Source organism: Prinia subflava, chromosome 8 (assembly GCF_021018805.1).
Source record: "Prinia subflava isolate CZ2003 ecotype Zambia chromosome 8, Cam_Psub_1.2, whole genome shotgun sequence".
Classification (NCBI taxonomy): domain Eukaryota; kingdom Metazoa; phylum Chordata; class Aves; order Passeriformes; family Cisticolidae; genus Prinia; species Prinia subflava.
In genome coordinates, this window is record NC_086254.1 from 26,760,108 (window position 1) to 26,782,280 (window position 22,173).

The following is a 22,173-nucleotide window of genomic DNA, read 5'->3' on the forward strand; positions in this document are numbered from 1 at the left end:
CCCCGGCGTGGGCAGCAGGGGAGGGAGAATTCTGCCCCTCGGGGAATGCACCTGTTGGAGGGAGCTCAGAATTCAGCAGAGGGATGGAACAGCTCTGCTGTGAGAAAAGGATGAGAGAATCGGGATTGTTCAGCCTGCTCAGGGGAACTTTGCGGTGCTTTAACTGCAGCCTTCCAGTGCGTGAAGGGAGCTGTAAGAAAGACGGAAAGAGACTTTTTACAGAGGCCTGGAGTGAGAAGACAAAGGGGAATGGCTTTAAACTGGCAGAGGGCAGGGTTAGATGGGGCATTATGAGGATGCTCGGTACTGTGAGGGTGGGGAGGCCCCGGCACAGGTTGCCCCGAGAAGCTGTGGCTGCTCCACGCATGGAATTGCTCAGCGCCAGGCTGGACGGGGCTTGGGGCAAGCTGGGATAGTGGAAGTGGAACAGGATGATCTTTAATGTCCCTTCCAACGCAAGCCATCCTGGATTCTCCCACCCGCGGGCTACCCCAGCCCTCAGGGGCGCCGTTCCGGGCACCCACGGGCCGGGGCCGGGCTGAGGCGGGGCTGAGGCGGGACCGGGGCGGGACCGGGGCTGGGCTGAGGCGGGGCTGGGCTGGGGCAGGGCCGGGGCTGGGCTGAGGCGGGGCTGGGCTGGGGCGGGACCGGGGCGGGGCTGAGGCGGGGCTGAGGCGGGGCTGGGCTGGGGCGGGACCGGGGCCAGGGCTCAGAGGAGGCGGGGCTGAGGCGGGGCTGGGCTGGGGCCGGGCCGGGGCGGGGACGGGGCGAGGCCGAGGCGTGGCTGAGGCGGTGCCGGGGCTCAGGGGAGGCGGGCGGCGGCTGCCGGGGCGCGGCTGGGCCGCGGCGCGGCTGGGCCGCGGCGGCTGCGCCCGGGAGGCCGAGGCGGGGCCGTGCCCTCCATGGCGGTGCTGTGTGGGGCCGCGCTGGGCGGTTCGGCTCTCCCGGCCGCTGCCGGGGCCGCTCTGAGGCGCTGCGGGGCCGGGGGAAGCGGCCGCAGCCCCTGGAAGCCGGTGCTGCTCCTGCTCAGCCCCCCGGCTTTCTCCACGACCTGCTCCCGGTGCGCCAAGGACAGGCGGCTGCGGGCTAAAAGAGCCATTTCGGAGCGGCAGCTGGTAAGTGCTGGGCTCTCTGCGGGTTCCTGGTGCCTCAGACACAGCTCCCGCCGCTGGAGCTTCTGGAGTGAGGAAATACTGGGTAAAATATAACTCACTTCCAGAACAGTGAGGAAATGAGTCCGCCCCGCGATATTCTTGATGTTCACAGTGATCGTAGTAGCATCCCCTTCCCTTTGGCCTCTTCAAGCTGGAAGCATCATAAGTCTAGAAAGCAAAAAGTCTTTTTAAAGCTAAAGCTGTAAAATGATATTTTAGCTTTAAATCTTAAATACTGTTTTGTTTCTCACTGGTTTTTTTTTTAGTCTTGCGGTGTAGTCAGCTGCCAAACAAGCATCACTTTATGTCAGAGAAACTTCAGGGTCATAGAATTTATTCTTCATCTTATTTTTATATTTACACGTCTCTGGAAAATCTTGTTTTCTACTGATCCATAAACCACTTCCCATTAGAAGCTATAGTTTGCTTTCTCACCATGTGGTGGTGCCAAATACTTTCTAAAAGAGGCTTTTTAGTAGTAGTATAAATTTAGTTATCAAAAGTTCAGCTGAGAGGGTTTTTTTTTCAGTTGCTTATCTTTGGTATCATAACACTAATAAGACTTTTTCTCCCTCATGTACTATTTGTGCCCTTTATTTAAAGTGACCCTTAAAGCCCATTCTCAATAAGAAGTCATCTAGTAACTGACAGAATTTGGAAGTTACCGTGATCACGCTCATGCTTGCTCTTTTTTCATCCCTCTGTGTAAACAATTCCACCTGTCAGTGAATGTACTTCTCTAATATTTTCCCTTGGGAATTTCAGCCCCTTTTCTGGAGACAGATAAAGTTATATCAACATAGCCTTAGGCATTTGCTTTAAAAAAAGTTGTTAAAAGTACTTGAAAGACGAGACCTGTTTTTCTTTATTACTACATCAGTGCACTGCATTTAGTTGATCCATGAATGGCAGCAGAGTTCTGATTCAGAGTTCTTTTTTTTTTTTTCCTGTTGAATGGGATTCATCATGGCTAAAAATAACAGGTCTGCCTATTAACTAAAACTTCTTGGAAGATGAGTCTGATAAATTGTACTTAAAGGGAACAACCCTCACCCTTGTTGCAGACACGTTATTTCGTGGATCAGCGGAAGGTGCACGTGGTTGGAGGACAAGGAGGAGGAGGGGGCCAGTCCTTCTACAGTGAACCCAGAAAAATATTTGGAGGTCCTGATGGTGGAAATGGAGGTGATGGGGGTCATGTCATTTTTAAAGGTAAACCTCACTGAATGTGTTCTGTTGCGTGTTGTTGTCTTATTGCTTAACACCCCACCCCAGCAAAAACAGCCCTACAAAGATAGTAAGAAATGGTAAATGGCAAAAAGGTTAAAGTGGTTATTTCTGTATGAGATGTCTTTGCTTTTGAAGTTTTGTCCTGCGCTGTACTAAGGAGGACATAACCGACATTGACAGGCTTAGAAAGAATTTTGAAAATCGAAGTATTTTGCAGATCCTGGTGCCTGTCAGTGTTTTGTTAAGGCTGGGATCTGATTAAATTTTCCTCTTAAAATGAATAAGGCTGCTTCTACCACCACCCTGCTGTAAAATCTAATCTAGCAAATTAATTTTGGTTTGGAGTGACCACATTAATAAACCTAAGCAGCTAAGCACAGACAGTTAAACTTCATCACAAATTAGATTAATGTTAGTCTTCCCTGATATGTTATTGTTGAGACAGTAAATAGGACATGCACTCATGCAATATTCAAAAATGAATAGAACAGCCAAGACGTGGCTTTTCTGTGCCTGTTTTACTAAAACAATGTGTTCAAAATGTGTGTCTTTTGCTTTACAGCTGACCAGCAAATGAAATCACTTTCTTCAGTGTTCCCCTTCTATCAGGGTTCTCGTGGAGAGAGAGGAGGAAGCAAAAACTGTTATGGAGCTAATGGTGCACACGTGTATGTTAAAGTAAGTCAGTGGATGCTGCCTGCTGTGAGGTAGCTTGGTACATGGCTCATTTTCAACCTGGAGAACCTTATTGTGGGCAAATCTCCTGTGTAATGATGAGTTCAGAAAGTGAGTTTCATGAAATACAATTCACTTTTTGGGTTCCTCACCTTGAAAATATACAGGAGTGATTTTCAGCAAGTCTGAAATCGGCTCATGGAGGATCTGCCGCAGGCTTTGAGCTTCAGTGTAACACTTGCATCTGTTCCCTTTGAGGTTCCTCTGGGTACTCTGGTGAAGGAGGATGGCAGAGTTGTGGCTGACCTCACTCAGCATGGAGAGGAGTACGTTGCAGCTTATGGAGGGGCTGGAGGCAAAGGGAATCGCTTCTTCCTCTCCAATGAAAACCGCGCTCCGACGTTCTTCACTCCAGGAGAGCCGGGTCAGGAGAGGGTCCTTCACCTGGAGCTCAAGACAACAGCTCATGCAGGATTGGTGAGTGTCTGTTGGTTCAGCTTCCCTTTGGTTGTAGGATGACACTTGACTGACTGAAGAAATAATGTGATAACATTTTCTTAGCCCCTGGCTTGCTTGCTTGGAGATGCAGCTCGAAGCTTTCTTGCTGTTACTTGGTAGAAAGGTGTCCAAAATGATTCACAGAGCTGTCACTCTGGCTGCTTGGTGTTGTCCTACTTCTGCAAAAATCCATACCATACACAGAGAAACAAGATTCATCAGTGATTGCTGATGACATATAGCAGCTTTGTCTGCTGGTTCTGCAGAGGAGCAGTACAGTATAGAGAATTCTTGTAAATTAGTTTTTTTTCTTGTTTTGGGGGTTTTTCTTCCTAAATGATGAAGTTCAAATCATCTATTTCATCCCTGTATTTCTCTTTTTATAGATATTAAATATTTGACTTTTTTAGAGCCAGGTTTATCAGACTCTGAAATGAAAAATGTGGAGTCAACTTTGACCTTAAACTATTTTTGTGTTTGAGTATGGAAATATTCTAACACCAACTGCCAAAGCTGTGAAAGTTATGCTTTGCTGCAAAATGTTCTTGATGTAGTCCAGCAACTGCAGAATAATTGTCTGGTCTAGCAGAATTTTGCAGATTTGTTTAAAGTTGAGAAATTTGGGTGTTTGTATTCCAGGTGGGCTTTCCCAATGCTGGCAAATCCTCACTTTTGAGAGCCATCTCCCGGGCAAAGCCAGCTGTGGCTGCCTACCCATTCACAACCCTAAATCCCCACGTTGGCATTGTCCACTATCAAGACTATGAACAAGTGGCAGGTAAGAATTTGAAGTTTGTTGATAGCAATTTGTGTCACCTTTGTAAATGCTTTAAAATGCTGCAGAAATAGGTTCAGGAGTTCTGTAGACTTTTTGCTAATTCTAAAGAACTTCAAACAAAACTTTACTGAAAGCCCATTTCACCTTCACTTGTAGGTACCCTTAGTGCCAAACTGTCAGTCTGTATTCTGTCTGCACTGGAGTAATCTAAATTTAAGTGTTTTAAAAGATAACAGCAACAAACTTAGCGTGAGTTGTGCTTTAGTACTGAGACATAATTTGAAAAGTACTGACCCCGACCAGTAAAAGACTGGGGGGATTTTTCTGGGGGCGTTTTATTGGATCTGCTGGGTTCACTGTGAAATTTCTGTTGCAGTTGCTGACATTCCTGGCCTCATCAAAGGAGCTCACCAGAACCGTGGGCTGGGGGTGGCCTTCCTGAAGCACATCGAGCGCTGCCGCTTCCTCTTGTACGTGGTGGATCTGTCTGTGCCTCAGCCCTGGATGCAGCTGCAAGACTTGAAACATGAACTGGAAGCATATGAAAAAGGCTTGTCTGAGAGGCCTGGTGTTGTGATTGGGAATAAGATTGACCTTGCTCAGTCCAGGATCAATCTGCCACTGCTGAGGGAGCGGGTGGCCGAGAGGGTCATTGCGTTGTCTGCGCTGACAGGAGACAACTTGGAGGAGCTGCTGTCGCATCTGAGAGAGCTCTATGACACTTATGTGAAGACAGAACAGGCACGAGGACAAAGCCCAGTCAAGTGGTAGAAGCCACAGCTGCTGTGAACTGTGCTGGAAGGAGAACAAAGTTAAAATTGCAGTTTGATTTGATTGCATTTCCGTGATTTGGGCTTTTTGTGGGTTGTTTTTGTTGTTAAAATGGAAAGGCACAGCACGGGGATTTGTTCTGGACTGCTGCTTTGGAAAGATTGTTTCGTTTGCTTTTCACCTTTGAGGTATCTGGAGTTTTACAACGAAGCCTGAAAATTGTAATCATGGTGGGTGTTGAACTGGAAACCTGGCTCTTTGGCAAGCTATGGAATGAAGAGACTGCTGTCTGATAGAAATGACTGAAATTCAGGATCTGCAGGAGATGTTGGCTTATTTTATGAAGTGTAATGAAGTGGCTTTCTCAATTTTCATTAATCAAAAGTTTTAAAAAAAAATGAGGTGTCCCATGTTTATCTCTTTATATGATGGGAATTTCAGTTGTATCTTAAAACTTTTCTCCTGTTGTGGGTTGGGGTAGGTTTTTCTCCTCAGAGGAGGCACAGCTCGGTAATTTTGGGGAGGAGGAGCATGAAAGAACTGCAGTTAATGACTGAAATTATTTTCTCATTAATATAAGTAATTAACTATCTTTAAATGCTGCCAGCAGCTAAGTAGCTGAATAAACTGGCCAGGAACCAGCCATTTGAGATTGACATCTGAGTTCTCCTGCTTAGGAATCTCAGGCAGTGTTCTGAGAAACCCTAGGCTTAGATACATCAAATAAAAGAAAAATACAGTTCTTTGTGTGTGTGTGTCCTTTTTTTTTTTTTAAACTATGTAATTTTATGGACTGTGTTCTTAAACTTCAGGAATTCAGGAATCATAATTTAGAACAGTGGCCTTTGCCCTCTCTTCATACTGAAAGAAGAGCTGCTTCTCTATACTCTGGTTATATTTTCTGTAAAAGATTATTATCTTAATAATGGAAAGTCAAAATTCATCAAAACACATTATTAAGCTTTTTCATAAGGGATCTGAACAGGCTTGTGGGGTGCTGAGACACAAACGCTGTAAAATAGAGGAAATTACTGAGTGGATATGAAAAAACACTCTAACCACTTTTTCTAATACACCACAGTGAAGGTGATAATTCTCTCTGCTTCTTTCTATGCACATTTTTGATTTCATCCCTCTAGTCTAATGCCTCTGCATGGAACATTCTTAAAAGCAGGGGTTTAATTCTGAAAAAGTACAGGTCAAATTGAAAGCCTGAATCGATTAATAAATTACGGCAAATCAAGTAATTTCCTCTCCTAAATTCACATTCTGAGTATTTCTATTTGTGGTCAGGTGTGGGAAGTAATCTGCATTATAAGCAGTGATGTTGGTATAAATAGGATCAGGAAAAAATCAAAACTAATATTAAATCCTAAAGTCTCTCTCATGTTTTGCTTCATCCCTGGGATTTACTGAGTTGAATTAAATACAAGTTAATATTCAGTTCTGTTTTTCTGTTTGGATTTGTGCAGCATTTTTAGGCTTCACTGCTGTTCTTTGTGCTATTGCTACAAGCTTTTCAGCCACTTTTAATAAAACCAGGAGAAGGTTGTCTGAACACCAAAGCTGCTACAGCTTCTTAGCAGATTATTGAATACCCCCAGATGCTTTGCTCTGTCTCTGGTTGTGTTTGAGAGGCTGTTCCAGGAGCCTCAGTACTCTCAGGAGCTCCCACCCTTCCTTCAGTGCTCAGGCACCCGCAGTCCTTGCAGGGAGAGCAGCATTATTTACGCTATTTATGTTATTTACATTATTTACCAGGGTGTGAAAGGCACTGCAGGTGTCCTGCCACCTCCCGGGAATGTGCCATTGATCCTGGAGCTGCCACCTGCTCTGAGGTGACAGCACCACCTCCCCAAAGCCTTGTTCTTAGCAGCCTTCAAAGAGGCTTTGCAGGCAGTGAAAAGTGCCAAGGAGCTCCAGCTTTACTCTTGGAACAGCTCTTTGTAGAAGCTTGGATTTCTCCTAGTCTTTAATCACTTGGGTCACGTTTCTCCAGGATGCTCCTTCAGAGTTCTGAAGATCTCTTAGATCCCGTTCCAGTAGAGGCACAGGACTGAGGAGGAACCTCTGGGTCTGCTGAAAATAAAGGAAAATATGCAAAGGAAATGCATTTTGCCTCTAGAAACAGAGAGGGAAAAACCCATCAGTTTAATGGTGAATTGTTTTGGGGAAGAGTAGTGTGCTATAGGATTTCTTTCCAATATTTTTTTGGCAGGGGCTGGGGTGGCTGGGCTTGTTTTGACTTAGGTTTTGGTGAATTTCTGCTCTATGATTGCTTATCTCCCTTTTGCTTTCCTCTGCTGAACCCTTTGGTGGTGACTTTGCTTCCTAAGCTGTCAAGAGGAGAGAGATATGGTAGATTTTATTTCTCATTCTGACAATAAGTCATGGGAATTCTGTGTGAAGTCCAGTCAATTCTCTATTTCCTGGAGAAGCCTGAGCCATAATTTTGTTTAGCACTTTACAGTTTGAGTACTCTTTTGCATTTTTAGTACATGATTACAACATTATTTCAGTGCTAATTGTAGGGGGTTTATATTCCAGTCCTTTCTCCCTTTGTAAGTCCTTGGAAAATGTAAATGGTATCAATTGCCCAGAAAAAGAAAATCAAATGTTAATGTAAAAAGAAGCATTAGAAAGGACTGCTGAAGATTCATTGCAGTACATTAACTAAAGCATTGAATCTGTGTGTTTAAGCATGAGACATTTTGCAATCTACTTTACTTACAGTTTCCTAAAGCACTTTTTAAAATTACCTTTTTGTTTTGTTTTGTTTTTTTTACATTAGGGAAAGATCTTCCCTTATTGTCTGTGTCCTTACTAAGAGTCATCATAATAGATTTGTGCTAAGTGAATAAGTACTCTTGAGTTGAACATGCTTGTTCCCTGTTCATTAATTCAAATTAAAGAATGACAGGAGTGGCTGTGAGCCAGAGCTGCTCGTGCACATGGAGTGGGATCTCATTGTAGTTTGTACAAGCTGCTGGATACACATCCACCATCCAGCTGCTTTTCTCTCCTCCCTGGGATCACTGTCCATCTCCTGCCCTGTCAGTGCACATTGTGGAAAAGGCTTTGGTGTGATGAAAACTCCACCCTGGCACTGCTAAAATTCATCCCAATGTTCGTGAGTGCCCGGCCTTTGAAGAACAGCTCTGTCCTCTGCTTGTCTTCCATGCTGCAGTTCCTAGTGCCATTCCCCAGCAACTGATTTTTCTATTTTTTAAATAGGGATTAAATGTGCCTGCACTGTAGAGGTCTGGAAAGGTTGCAATTATTACTTGGAGGGGAGTATTATTATTTGGAGGAGAGGTTATATTGGTGTGCCAATAATGATAAAAGATGAATTTGCAACTCTTGATAACAGAACAAAGCTCCCTTCAGGCTGTACTCTTGAATTTTCTCTAAGCAGTTCTGAAATTTATCATGTGGATGTGTCCATTTTTCTGAGTCATAAAACCTATTTGGTAGAAGGACAAAGGCAGAGAGATTTTCATCAACCTTGTTTTAATGTTGAGATTGTGTTTGTCCTTCGTTTCCCCACTGAGAGTAATTTTTCATCTACTCTTTTCTGACTGAAATAGAATTGTCCAAGGAGGCCTTAACAGCATCTGATTTGTCATCCATAGGGTTTGGGGTTTTTTTCTCTGCCCTTGTATATATAAAATATAGCTTTCACTACTTGAAGTGTGCATTCCTTGCTCAGCTCTCTTATTTGCCTGTTGCTATATTGTTATGTCACCAAGGTGAGGATGTGTATTTGTGTATTTTATAACATTTCCTGACTGATGAGTGAGAACAGAAGACCAATCATATTACAAATCCATATAATTATGGTTTAATAACTCACTGGTGTCTGCATGTTCCATTTCAGTAATAAGGTTGTGGTTGGTTACTTTGTTACAATCCATTTCATTCTGGTAACATTCAATTAACTTAATTGGAATGAGTGGCATAATGCAGTGGTGGCCTGGGCTCAGTTTGGTGGGCTTTTAATCTGACTGTAGCACTGCAGCAAACTCAAATGCTGTTATTTTATGTCATGATGAGTGAGTACAAGACACAAAGCATGAAGAGCCTTGTGCTTATTCACAAACGCTGAAGATGTTTTATACAGACACAACCACCTTTTAAAATGCAGCTTTAGAAATGCACTTTAGATCCAGATGTATTAAGACTGATTGAAAAGCTGAAAATGAACTGCTGAACAAATTATCTTTTGTTATTCAAATCCTACGTGGGGCCTTTTTTGTCTTTATAACTGGAGAAATCGATAGGCAATTAATGTGCTGGTAACAGTCAATATTTTAGAAAGCATCTGATGGTTTGGAATCAATTTTTGCATATGGCAAAGCTTCGTCATGGTTTAAAGATTTCTCATTTGAATCTTGGCATTTGGGTTCTTGGTGCTTAATTACCTTTGAGACTGGAACATCGTTGTTTCCCACAGACCTGGGAATCCTCACCCCACTCTTCCTTTGCACACACTCTAATCAGCCATTGACAGAAGTTACTCTTCGCTCTCTAAATCCAGATAAATTAATCTTCCACTAAAAGTGGAAAATGCTTATGACAAGAAATATTTGCATGAGGCAATGCAATTGCTAAAACACTGGTTTGTCAAGAAGACATCTGTGATATTAAGGATGAAGTATCCCTGTTTTGATTATCTTATTCATTAAATCATACTGGTTTGTGGCTCTTCATTTCCTGTTGTTTTCCTCTCTTGTAATGCAGGAAGATGAATTTGGGCAGCTAGAGTGCTTTGTCCAGACACGACTTACATTTATCACATTTAAAAAGTAACCTGGTAAAATGTCACTGTATTAAATCAATATTTTCTTACTGCATGGCTTCAGAAAATGTTTCTTCTCTTCACTTATCCAACCCCACAGCAGCCATGTAATGGAATTTTAAAGCAGTGGTGCAAAGAAGCAATTACTGGGATGCTGAGCTCTGTCTAAGAAAACTAAAATCTGATAACATTCAATAATTCCAGAACCAGGAGTTGTGGGTTTAAAGCTTGCCCCACTGTACGATGGGTTTGGTCCCACATCAGCTGTGCTTGAGCCCCTTGTATCTATAGATGGAAAAAATGTATTTTATTTTGGCAAGCTAACACGTCTCTGTTTCTAATCAGCCAAAGTTTTCCAGCTGCATTAACTAATTTACGGCCATTAGGAAAATAGTTTTGATGGATGAAAATTTCATGGGTTTAAATATAAACTTTTTTCTCAGTTATGGTACCTTATGTTTCTGAGTGATTTTTTAATCTTCATTCAGTGGTAGAAACTGAATCATGGAAGGCTAAAGTCCAAACTTACCTGGGTTTGGAAAAGTCTACATCCCACTGAATTTTAAACATTTTGAATTAAAATATATTGATTTGGACCCTAGCAACTTGCAGAGTCACAGAGAAATTCTGTAGCAAGATAGATGACCTGGAATTTGGGAAATAATGCTCCAGTATCTACTTTCCCCTCTTTGTGGAACTGCAGTCCATGGCAGTGTTTAGGAGCTTTAGGAGAGCTCACTCACACATCTCCTAGTTGTTTTTTAAAGCATTCAGAAATTCTTTCACAGTAGATAAAACTTAATCTGGAGATGGATAACAACAATTGCTATGTGAAACATGTACAATTTACTATCTGGTGCTACTAATTGATATAATTATCACTAATTAAATGTTCTAAAGATAGTGATTTTTGTAATTGTTATTCAATGGCTTGAAGTGGCTTATGAAGCTGATCAACAGAATGGTTCTAGAATTGTATGTTAAGACTAAATTAAATTAGTGCTACAGAAGTTATTTTCCTAATGTATTTAGCCTGAAATAAAATTGATATCACATTTAGCTAACCAGGGCACTTGATGAATGGATGCACAGTAGAAGATTTGCTTTTAGTTAATATTCAAGCTCAAAAATAGCTATATTCCCTCTTTCATGCCAGGAAAGCCTGAGTGCTCATACATTAATGGAGAAAATAATTACAGAAGGCCACAAATGTGATTGAATAAAGGAGGAACTTGTTCAGATTTTCTCAGAAAATGCTATGCCCATTCTGGTCTTTCAGTTAATATCTCTGCCTTTTCAAAGGTAATTTGGTAGATTCTGTCAGCACACAAAATACCTCTTTGGAGTCTGCTGTAAAAGTGGCATTTAGGCCAAATAAAATTTATGTCCTGTGTTCTTTTGTTGTGAAGGAGGCAATTGTGATTTGATAACTTCTTATGCCACAGTTGGGAGTGATTAATATTGATTACAGATATTTAATATTTACAAATGGTGACTGGAAGGCACTTTTCTGAAGTGGTGCATAGTGTTGGTTCTCAGTGAAATAACTGCTGAAGTGCAAACATGGTTATTAAGATCAGTCAATCATAATGACCTTAAATTTCTGATTTTCCCAGCTTTTAGTCATTTGTTCAGTACTGCTGGAGCATCTCTCAAGAAGTGAGTGAAGGAAGGTTGAATTCCTGGGTTTTTTTCAAGGGAAACCAGTATAATCCCTGTGTTCTCTGGGATTATCTCATTTTTGAGATTGTCACTTTGTAGTAGAGTGCAGGAGCATGTGGGACTTGTGAGAGGGAATTTTAAAGGTATTTCAGCTCTTTATCTCTCTGCAATAAAGATGAATTATTCTGCAGGCTTCTGTCTGCTTGAGCCCTTTGCAGTGAGAAATTCAGGAAGGATGCATTGGGCATTTTGGTCCTCTGCTGAGGTTTTATATTGCCCTGGTGCTGTATTCTTCCAATTACAGTCATCTTATTTGACTTCAGTCTTTTCCTTACTCTGGAATTAGCTCTATCTTAGCAATCTTCTGCCTATACAGTTCCATCAAGTCTTTCACAACCTTTATTTTGATTAAAGTTTTAATGGCAGCAACAAAAGATCTTGTTCCTTTCATGAAAGCTCTTGGATAACAGCTTAATTCCCAAAGCCCTGGCCATAGGAGTCATAAAAGTATTACCTATATTATTTTATCCCTGTATATTTTGAATACAAGCTGTATCAGAGATACTAAATGGTGTTTTCACCATAGTGGTCTATTAAATTTGTGCATTTAGAGTATAAAATATACATTATTTTCGTAATGGAGGGTGATTGCTCTGTTTTGTCAATCTGTCTTCATGGGCACTTCAGGGTGCACTTGCAGCCTCGTGTTCAAGGGTTTATATGCAACCCTCATTATTGTTTGTTCTTCAATAAACAGCTTTTAAAGGCTAAAGCTGTGTGTGAGCTGTTAGTTAACAGCTAAAAATTTTGCCAGAACTGTTGGTGCCCTCCTAGCAGAGAGCTTGTTGTTTGTGAATGCTCAGAGAGATCTTGAATGAGATTATTAACTACTTTCCAATCAGTTTTCCTTCAGTGTTAATTGTGCTGCTAAATCCTAGGATATTGTGTTAAAAATAATTCCAAAGTCAGTGTCACATCACAGACACATTTTTGTGCTTAGAAGAACAGATGTTTAAGTTGTGGGTCCAGTCTGCATATAAAAAACTCCAGTTTTGTCATGAAGCCTTCCCAATCCAACCAAAGGTCCTGCTTAGTGCCTCTAAGTCTTTAAGAAAAGAAAAACAATCAGATTGTAGCATTTTAAAAATGCAAAAATAATCTTGTTATTCCCCCACACATAGCTCTACCTATGGTGTTTGGTACTTTGATTAAGTATTAGCTCCATTTTGCACCCAGACTGTGCAAGCAGCTTTCAAATTATGGAGTAAAAGTGTTTGGCTTGTAAATAAGTAATGCTTATGCATCTTTAGCAATAAAAATGGTGCTGATTGAGTCATTGACATTCCTGAGCTTGCAACAAGAGCTGCAGGGACAGAGCTGGGTTATTTTACCTTTGAATTGCTCACGAGTGTTCCTCCCTCAGGTAGTGGTGGGTTTGTTGAAGTAAATGCCAATGATAGTTTTAATTCTCAATAAAATGGTGGTACTGGGTTACAGGTAAGATCTTTCACCCTGCAGAATTCCTGATTGCTTTTCTAAACCCCCATAATTCCTTAATCCTGCAAATGCAACTATACTGACAAAAAAGTGTTGTAAGGAGGAAAGGAGGAGACGTAAAGGTTGAGGGAATAGAGAAGTGCTGTGAGTTCCCTACTGTCCACAGGAACATCTGTGCAATCTTGCATGAAAGTCTGGCTTTGTGGTGTCAGAAATTGAGAGAGCTTTTCTCTTTTGTGGCACTCATCCAGGGCAGCTCGCAGAGTTTTTATTCTTGTCTGCAATTCTCACATCAGAATTTCTTTCCTTCCTCAGAAGGAAAGGAAGGAAAGATAACTCTCCTTATTTTGCCTCATCTATTTGCAGAACAAGTTCTGCAGAGTGCAGGAGGTCTCTTTTAGGACCAGGTCTGTACTGCAAAGTTGTGCTGGTGTCACTGCTCTGCAGCTGGAGTTGTGAAAAAATTAATCCTCATAGAAATCATATTGGTAAAGTTCTTTCTGGCAAGGATGTTAGCCTCTGGTCTTTCCATCCTAGTTCTGCTGTGAAAATAAATGTTGATTTACAAACCATTAGCATCCTTTCAAATCAAAATATAATCACATCTTACTAATTTCAAAGCCTTTTCCTCCCAGCAAATCTCATTAATTATCACAGACAGGTGTTTTCAACAAAAGCTGCTTCTTTCATTCCCTCTTCTTCTCCAGCCTCCTCCTTGAGCTAATGAAGCTTCAGTGATGTCCATGGAACAATGGAGCAATTTCTGTAACTGCAGGTTCGAGAGAACAAATCAGGGATGGTAATTGAGGAGGGGCCAGAGGAGAGGCTGCGGGAGCAAAGTTCCCCTGTCTGTGTAAAGAGATCTCTCATTACTGGTGATTAGAGAGGAAGCATTTAGAGAGACAAAAAGAAAGTAGCTGTGCTAAAAAAAAAATGTTTTTTGATAGTTTATTGATATGCAGATGCTGCTGTAGGAAAAGACCACAGAGCTTGTTAGGGCAGCCTTTATGTCCTCGAGTTAATGGAGTGTAGGTTTGTGTCAAGAGAGGGGAACTGGCATCACCTCCACTCTGCTCCTGTGGGAGGTCACATCTCCAAAAAGCTCCCTGGCATGACTTGCAGGTGTGTGAATTTACCAACACTCCCTGCATGAACTGAATGCTCCTCCCTGGAATTAGCCAGGCTTCTTTTCTCTGTGGAGATATGCTGTGGTAATGAAGCCAATGTGCTTCCCCAAATATTTGAATTATATTCATAATTACAGCAAGTCTTCCTTCGTGGTTGTTGAAAACAGGTCCTGCCTGCTTAGCTCATGCCTAGACAATAGGAAAGAGGCATTTTTTTAGCAGGTATGGCAAATAAAATGATACACAGGAGTTTTGCTGGGCTGGTTGACAAGCAGTCTGGTGGTTATGCATTTTCACAATTCCTATTGGATTATGCCTAGAAACTCCCTAGTCCCCGCCTCTTCCAAATACATACAGACATTTACGTCCTGAACACTGAAAATCAGCACAATTCAAATACTCTTTTAGCATATTTGAATTAGTCATCAGCTACTCTGAAACTTCAGAGCATCTCCCAAGGTTTTCAGTATGAAAACCAGGCTCAGGTGTGACCTCATGTCCATGCAAAAGTAGTTATTTTTCCTTTTTATTTGGCAAAACAAGAGCTCTTATTTCAGGAAGGAATATAGGAATAGGATATAGGAATTAGGAATATAGGAATATCTTATATTAGGAATATCTTATATAGGAATATCTTCCCAGCAAAGTCCAACAATGAATAAAATTACTTTCAGCCAAGTGTAGATAATTCTGCCCACATGGAGGTCAAAGACCACGAAAACACTGTGCAAAAGGCTCACAAGGAAATATATCCTTTTCTTCCCTCTGGGAAAGGAAGTTGTCACAACAGGCACCTTTTTTAATCAGAATGAATGATCTAGTTTTTAATCAGAATGAATGATCTAGTAGTTCCACCTCTCCTGAGGAACAACTGAAGAGAACCACAGCTGGAAATTGGTGCCTTGGTCACATTATGGCTTTGTCATTTTTAGGTGGACCAGTGGGGTTTGTGAGTTACAGGAAGAGTTATTGCTGTGTAACCTCTCCAGATCCCAGCTGTGTGTAACATGCTCTGGAAAAGACCAGAAGCTGGAGAGAAGTGAGTGATGTGCACTCAGCACACCCTCAGGGGGGTCAGGATCCTGCTCACCAGAGGTGAGAGGAACTCAGAGGTTTCAGGAGCTGGTTTTTCTGTGACATGTCTATCTGCCTCCTCAGGCAAATCCATAGATGTTTTGCTTCCAGTTGGATTTTATCATTTCCGACAACACCTTGTTCACCATAAAATATTCAGCAAGCTTCTCATAAAAATTTTTTGCTTCTCATAAAAAACTTTATTGAAGTTTTCAGAAGGGAGCAGACACAGGGAAAGGTATGAGCAGGCTCAACTTTTATCCTGTCAGTTCATAGCACACATAATTCCAGGGCTGTATTTTAACCCATATATAACAGACTGACAGAACATGTCACAAGTCTGAAATATCACATACACAAGACAAGACATCATTTAATACTTGGCTTCACAAGACAACACTGATCTATTTGACAAATATCACTGAGATACATTTTCTTTTACTCATAGCAGCAGCCAAAAAGCAGTTTGCTTGCAACAGCAAAATGTAATTGGCAATCACAACATCATGAGCTTTTGGGTACTACTTTACAACATTTAGGTTTTCATTTGTAAATGCAGTTTTCGGACTTATTGCACATTCCCTGTGCAGTACTGTTAAATACGAGCACTTGCCATGGCAACTAATTACTTATTTGTTTTACTACATCACTGAGCAGTGCCAGCAGTGGAATTAATCTGCTTTTTGGTCATACTGCCTCTGTGCCCAAAAAGGTTGCAGAACAAATGGACAACTGCGATGAAGCATGAGATGGGAAGCAGAGATAAAATGCCCGGGATTTTATGGTAAGAGCAAGGCTAGAGCCCTGGTCTCCTGAATCTGGACTCTTATCTGTGTAATTAGATAACAGCACTAAAAAAAATAAAATGAAACAATAAAAGAATTGATGCTTGTGTTGACTGAATCAGCTCAACCCAGGTCTCCAATGAAGTGAGGTATTTTAAAAGAAAGAATGCAAGAGTTCTGAAACTTGAAATATTTAAGAGGTCTGAAAGGAACATTAGAAAAAAGGAACATAAAAAATGACACCACAAGACTTGCTTCTCTCTGAGCTTGTCATTCCCCAACACAGTGCCAGCAGAGCGTTTTTAAGATCCTGCAGAAGAGATTTGAAAATATCTTTGCGTTGCCAGGATGGAGCCTGAGGAGGGGCTGGTGCTGTGCTGGCACCTTTCACACAGGCACAGGAACCCTTTCCTAGGAGCCTCCAGGGCTCGTTCCTGCTGCGGGGCTCTGGGCAGGAGGGAAACACTCCCGTGGGAACCCCGGGCAGTGTGTGGCAGCACCCAGAGGAAATCAGAGCAGTTTTGAAGCAGGGAGGGATCAGGCAATGCCAACAGCATGCCTCAAGATGCTCAGCGCCTCAGAGCCTGTAAACTCCTCAGGGCAGAGTTCTGTCCTCTCTTAGGGAAGAGATCTGTCCCTTTTTGGGGTGTGGAAGGGACATGTATTGCACCCCATGAAACAGGAATCCAGATTATGGCTGCAGCTGCTGGAGCAAAAATGATAAATGAGATGTCTTCCTTCTGAGGTTTGTTCTTTTCTTTCTGTATCATCATCTATGTGTAATAGGTGTGAGGAAAAAACACTCCCATTTATGAGAAAGATCAGGTCTTGCAACAGCTAAGCTGTAGTTTAGTGCAATAGTTTAAGCCTGATATTTACTTTTATTAGCTTTTTTTGTTTTGTTTTCATTTTATTGGAGAAAAATGCTGATGCTGCTCAGGCTGACTAGGTGGCAGCAGAGCTCTTTTGTGGCACCTGCAAGTGGTGGACAGATTTCACTACCTGTTCTTAATGTCAATAAACCTCTTTATCTTTGCGGTGGGATTTTGTTGTTGATGAACTAAAAAAGGTTAATATTGAGCACTCTTCTGCCTTCCTCACCTGCCCCACACCACTGCTCCGGGGTTCTTCAGATGAAACAAGCTCCAGTCCCACACCAGTACAGGAGAAGTAAACCAAAGCTTTTCTCACCCTCACATTGGGCTGGCTTCACTTTCAGTCGCTCTGAAAGGCATCTTGGGGCTGAATCTTCAGCTTCTTGGGACAAAGGATTTTAATAAAAGCCCTTTTGAAGCTGGAGTGGCAGAGAGGGTATAGGACAGGGTTGATAGCTGAGTTCATCCACAGCAGCCAAAAAGAAATCTCATACCAGGACTCCGAGATGCACTCCCTGGATTTGCAGCTGGCACGGATCATCATCAGCAGAGTGTACGGTGCCCAGCAGATCCCAAAAATGCTCACAATGACTGCCAGTGATTTGGCCACTTTCTTGTCTCTAGAGAGCCTGAAGTGTTGAGTAGTGCTCTGGGACACGATCTTCACCTGTTTCTCTGAGGACACAGTGGAAGCTGAATTTTTACAATTTTTTCTGTTGCAGCACTTGGGTTTCCTGGAGCTCTCTGAGCTTGTTGCCAGCAGGTCCTTGGCATCCAGGCTGGAAGAGGAGGCTGCTGCTTGAGCTTTGCACTTAGAGAGGTCGAGGATTTCAGCTGACTCCTTCTGCTCCCACTTACAGCATTTCAAAGAAGGCTTTGTTTCTGGGCTCCTTTCCACCTCTTCAGTGAAGGACTGGTCGTGCACTTCATGCAAAACATCCAGGCGCATTTTGGTGCGCTTCTGTATGTTCAGGTAAATGCTTAGGTTGAAAAACATCACGCTGATAAAAGGGGTGAAAAACTCCAGAATGGAGGCTGTAAAGATGAAATAGGAGTTGTTGAAGAACTCAGCGTAGCATTCGTCGTTGGGGACCATGGTCTTGCCTGCTATGTACTCCCAGCTGATAATGGCAGGTCCGTACAGCAGGAATGCCAACACCCACACCAGCACCATCTTCAGCACTGCTTGCCTGGTCTTGCCTTGCTGGGCTCTGTAGGCGACCTGCAAGAGAAAAACCTTTCCTTACACACAGTCCCACACCCCAGCTGGCTGAGTCTCCTCACAAATGGACCATTAGCATTCCCGGTAAAGTTGCTAGGCAATATCCCAGCAGTCCAACAAATTGATGTGCCATAGGCAACAGGAGCAATTGCTAGATAAACCACACTCTTACGGGGAAGATTTAGAACACTCATTTTACAGCTCCAAAACACAGCGTCTGCTACATGGAAATGCACTGACTTGGTTACAGCCTGGCAGCTGCCAACACCCACCACTTACCTGAGCTGTCCCCAGCTACTCCCTGTAAGTCCCAAGGAGAGGGACTTGACAAACTCGTGGGCTAAATCCGTGTTGTATTGGTAGCCAGGGAACGAGCAAACAGCAGCGGGTCAGATCTGCCTGTGAACAGCTCATTACCTCCTGCAAAAGGCCGAGCATTTTGGTCTCCCACACACTCAGAGACCTCTCCACGCTCCCTGCCAAAGCCGGCAGTGCAATCTGCTAGCCAGGGAGAAGCTGCGAGTCTGACTGCAAGCCACTTGTTTGTCCTGGGCATAATAAGCTCTTGCAAGTTAGTTAAAAGTCTGCTTACCTGGCTGGCTCGCTTGTACACTACTGTCCTGTCACCTGGGAAGGGAACACCTGCACAACGGGGACTGAGCCTTAAGTGATTTAATTATGCCGGGAACACTAATCTGAAACCACAGCTGAGTTATGCATTTGTGGATGATCATTGCCTTCCAGGCTGAGTCATCACTTCTGGAGAATTCAAACAACTTTTAATTATTGCAGAGAATCGGGATAATAAAGCAAGAGGAGAGTTATGTCCCTCTCAGCTGCCATGACAGGACTCACCGCTCTTGTCACCGAGAGGAATCTGTCGTAGCTAATTAGTACGATGTTGAAGACCGAAGAAGAGCACGACAAGTAATCGAGCACCAGCCAGAGTTTGCAGAGGCTTCTCCCGAAGATCCATTTCTTAGTCAGCCCATAGGGCACGTACAGGGGGATGCAGCAGGCACCTGCAAGCGGAGGGGTCCGTTCCCGGTGAGACTCGGGGGACCCGCGGGGGCCGGGCGGCTCCTTCCCTCTGCTCGCCCGGGCGGAGGGAGCGGCCTGGGACAGCGGGAGGGAGCCGGGGACCACGGGAGGGTACCGGGGGCAGGAGCAGGGCCGGAGTGAAGGCACGGCCCGCGGGGAGCAGCCGGAGCCCCGGGCGCGCCGCCCGCCCCGCCGCAGAGTTGCTGCCGGGCCGGGAGCCCCGCGGGCGGCACTTTACCTACGAGGAAATCCGAGATGGCCAGGTTGAGGAGGAAGAAATTGTTGTGGGTGCGCAGGCTGGAGTCCGCCACGAATGCCCACATCACCAGCGCGTTGCCCGCCACGATGAGGACGCTGAGCAGGGCCATCAGCGCGCCCAGCGCCGCCGTGCCCGCGGCCGTGAAGCTGCCGGCGGCGGCGGAGCCGTTCAGCGCCCCGCCGCTCTCCATGGCCCGCAGCGCTCCCGCAGCAACGCCGCCGCGGGGCTGCTGCCCCTCCCCGCCCCGCCCGCTCCCGCCTCCCGCCCCGGCTGCCAGCACCCCCTCGTACACCCCCGAGCAGCCCCGAAACTCCCAGGGCATCCCTAAATCCGCCCAAGCGTCTCTGCATCCCACGAGAGCATCCCTGAGCATCTGCACATTCCCACGTACACTCTCAGCCCGGGAACGTCTTTGTACTAGCTCAGAACATGCCTTCATTCCTTCGGAGCATCCCTGAGAATCCACACATTCCCCTCTCAACCTGGTAGCATCCTTGCATTACCTCAGAGCATCCCTGAATCCCCCTAGAGCATCTTCTCCCATTTCCCTTCTCTGGAGCATCACTGCATTACCTCAAAGTGTCCCTGCCACCTCCCAGAACATCTCTACATTCCTCTTTCCCCTCTCAACCCAGAAGCATCCTTGTATTCTCCCAGAGCATCCTTGCAGGCTGCACAGCAACATCCCTACATCTCTCCAAAGCGTCCACCACGAGTTTATTGCTCCTGCCGTGGGGTCTGTGCCTTAATGAACAGAAGTGAAGTCAGAACTTCATTTGCCTTTTAATCAGCCAGGAGAGCTCCCTGGGCAGGTGGAACATAGAGGGTGGTGATCTTGCCTCTGCTCGTCATGGGCAGCAGGAGGAAGAGGCAAAGCTGCTGAGGTGCAGGCAATTCTTGGTCTGCAAACCAAGGCGTCCTTGGGGCCCCCAGCCCCAGCTCCAGGGAGGGGATTTACTCTTCCTTCTTCCACCATTTGTTCACTCTTCACAGCTGAAGAGATTAATTTTTGTCTGAGGACTTGTTTCAGCTGGTGATTCTGCAGGAGGAGGTTACCTACCACTGCACAACCCCTGTGCACGGTGCCTGCTCCAGTGGCAGGAGAGGAAACATCCTCACAGGCATTGTCACAGGGGCTGGTCCCTTCTGCTGTCACCACCTCTGCAGAACAGCACAGGGGTGTGCAGGGCAGCAGCTGCAAAACAGAGGAGCGTCCTGTCTGGAGACCCTGACCTTCTGGGGAATTCGGATAAGGTGTGAGGAACAGAGAGAACATCAGCAAAGCAAGAACACCACAAACCCAGAAACAAGCCTTTAGTTAATACCCAGGGGGTTTGCCACCTTCTGATTGCTCCAAAAGCTATTTTCACCTCAGGAATTACTACAGCCTCGCAGAAATTCCTCCTCAAACACGCTGCCACAGCCACTGTCCTGATCCCGCTGGAGGGGCCGAGGGGGCTCTCAGGAATCGCGGTGAACCATTTGCAGCAGTGCCAACACTTCTCAGCCCTCCCGCAGGGGTGGCCTTTGTGGCACCCACCCAAGGGTGGCCTGAGCAAGAACCAGCCCCATGCTGTCCCTTAAGGTGCCAGCCCTGGGACAGCGCGCTGGCTCCGCGCTCAGCGCCGGGCTCGCTGTTCCCAGCTGTGCTCACAACGAGCCGGGCAGGTCTGGCAGCTGCCTGGCACTTGTGTCCCCTTCCTCGGGGAGACAAATGTCCCCAGGCCGGTCCGCTCGGGGGGGCTCGGGCTGCGCTGCTGCCGCATCCCGACAGAGGATGTCACTGTGCGCCCGCGGAGCGCTGCGGGTGCGGCGGGCGGGGGAGAACGGCCCGAGGGGCTCCGTGCGGGGCATCAGCCCCGCTGCGAGGATGATCCGACTTAACCTGGGCCGGGATTCCACCACAACCCAGCTGGGCACCCGCGGCACGGCCGCAGCAGAGAGGACATGAATTTTATGCCAGTCACCATAGACGTGATAAACAGGGGTAGTTTTCATTTTTTTTGTTTGTTTGTTTTGTTTTTTGAAGCTTGTGATGTTTAATGAACCCACGAATCACTTTCACTGTGTGGCTGTTTGTGATCTGGTGTTATTTGTAATCCTCATCTACTCAGTCAAGCGTTAGTGTTCATTGAAATGTTTACAAATTCCAAACCATGGGGTGTGTGCTGTGCAGCTCCTATCCCTGGGAGCAGTTTGCTGCTTGTTAGCTGTCATCCATTATTCAGAAATTTCACCATCCAGATAGAAAGCAAACCCCCTACTTTGTACCTAAGATAATTTATAAAGTGCTATAATATAATGTGGACAAATCACAGTTACTGTTTATCCAGAGTAAATTGCCAGGATTGTTGGATAAATAAGAGGTGATAGAGCTCAGATTACAGGTTTCCTGATCCTGATGTTTGTCTCTTGCTACAGCAGACAAGTGTATTTCTAATATATTTAAGGAAACATGGCATCTTGGTAATAAAGGAAATCACACAACCTGTAGTTAAAGCAGATCACACTCAGACATGCAAGCAGATGGTCTGACAGCTCACATTTGGACCTGACTTACAGGGTACATATGCCATGTGTAGATATTCCATATACTCATAAGTTATATGAGGTTATATAAGTAAATATAGGGTGTTCTGATCACCCTGCATCAGGCCATGGGGTCCTCTCCTGGGCAGGGAAATCTCCTGACCACTGCTCAGCCCTTGTGGATCTGTACAGTGGAAC

At 44.6% G+C, this 22,173-nt stretch overlaps 3 protein-coding genes across 3 annotated transcripts in view; 2 read left to right on the forward strand and 1 right to left on the reverse strand.

Moving 5' to 3' along the window:
• Positions 1–849: 849 nt before the first annotated feature.
• On the forward strand, positions 850–5,848 carry MTG2 (mitochondrial ribosome associated GTPase 2). The gene is made up of 6 exons (XM_063404289.1): positions 850–1,115; positions 2,219–2,366; positions 2,947–3,062; positions 3,318–3,536; positions 4,197–4,335; positions 4,712–5,848. Exons 1-6 carry the CDS (start codon positions 903–905, stop codon positions 5,104–5,106), a joined length of 1,230 nt encoding a protein of 409 aa, XP_063260359.1. The 5' UTR covers positions 850–902; the 3' UTR covers positions 5,107–5,848.
• Positions 5,849–15,454: 9,606 nt separating this feature from the next.
• HRH3 (histamine receptor H3) lies at positions 15,455–20,030 on the reverse strand. Its single transcript, XM_063404281.1, has 3 exons — positions 19,426–20,030; positions 19,002–19,168; positions 15,455–18,146 (listed from the first exon to the last, which is right to left on the reverse strand). The coding sequence occupies exons 1-3, from the start codon at positions 19,883–19,885 to the stop codon at positions 17,265–17,267; spliced, it is 1,509 nt and encodes a 502-aa protein (XP_063260351.1). The 5' UTR covers positions 19,886–20,030; the 3' UTR covers positions 15,455–17,264.
• The window catches only part of ADRM1 (ADRM1 26S proteasome ubiquitin receptor), a 62,919-nt gene continuing 60,280 nt past the window's right edge, over positions 19,535–22,173 (forward strand). The window contains exon 1 of the mRNA XM_063404291.1: positions 19,535–19,545. The gene's annotated coding sequence lies outside the window, so the exon portion shown is untranslated. The remainder of the gene's footprint in view (positions 19,546–22,173) is intronic.

What these genes read in the sequence shown, in the direction of transcription:
- HRH3 (XM_063404281.1), bottom strand. Translation starts at nt 19,885, where the DNA reads ATGAAGGCATGTTCTGAGCTAGTACAAAGACGTTCCCGGGCTGAGAGT. An exon ending in CATCTCGGATTTCCTCGTAG is followed by an intron (nt 19,169 to 19,425) that starts GTAAAGTGCCGC and finishes CTCCGCTTGCAG; the next exon opens with GTGCCTGCTGCATCCCCCTG. An exon ending in TCCTCTCGGTGACAAGAGCG is followed by an intron (nt 18,147 to 19,001) that starts GTGAGTCCTGTC and finishes TTTCTCTTGCAG; the next exon opens with GTCGCCTACAGAGCCCAGCA.
- MTG2 (XM_063404289.1), top strand. Translation starts at nt 903, where the DNA reads ATGGCGGTGCTGTGTGGGGCCGCGCTGGGCGGTTCGGCTCTCCCGGCC. An exon ending in GGGTCATGTCATTTTTAAAG is followed by an intron (nt 2,367 to 2,946) that starts GTAAACCTCACT and finishes TTTGCTTTACAG; the next exon opens with CTGACCAGCAAATGAAATCA. An exon ending in CAACAGCTCATGCAGGATTG is followed by an intron (nt 3,537 to 4,196) that starts GTGAGTGTCTGT and finishes TTTGTATTCCAG; the next exon opens with GTGGGCTTTCCCAATGCTGG.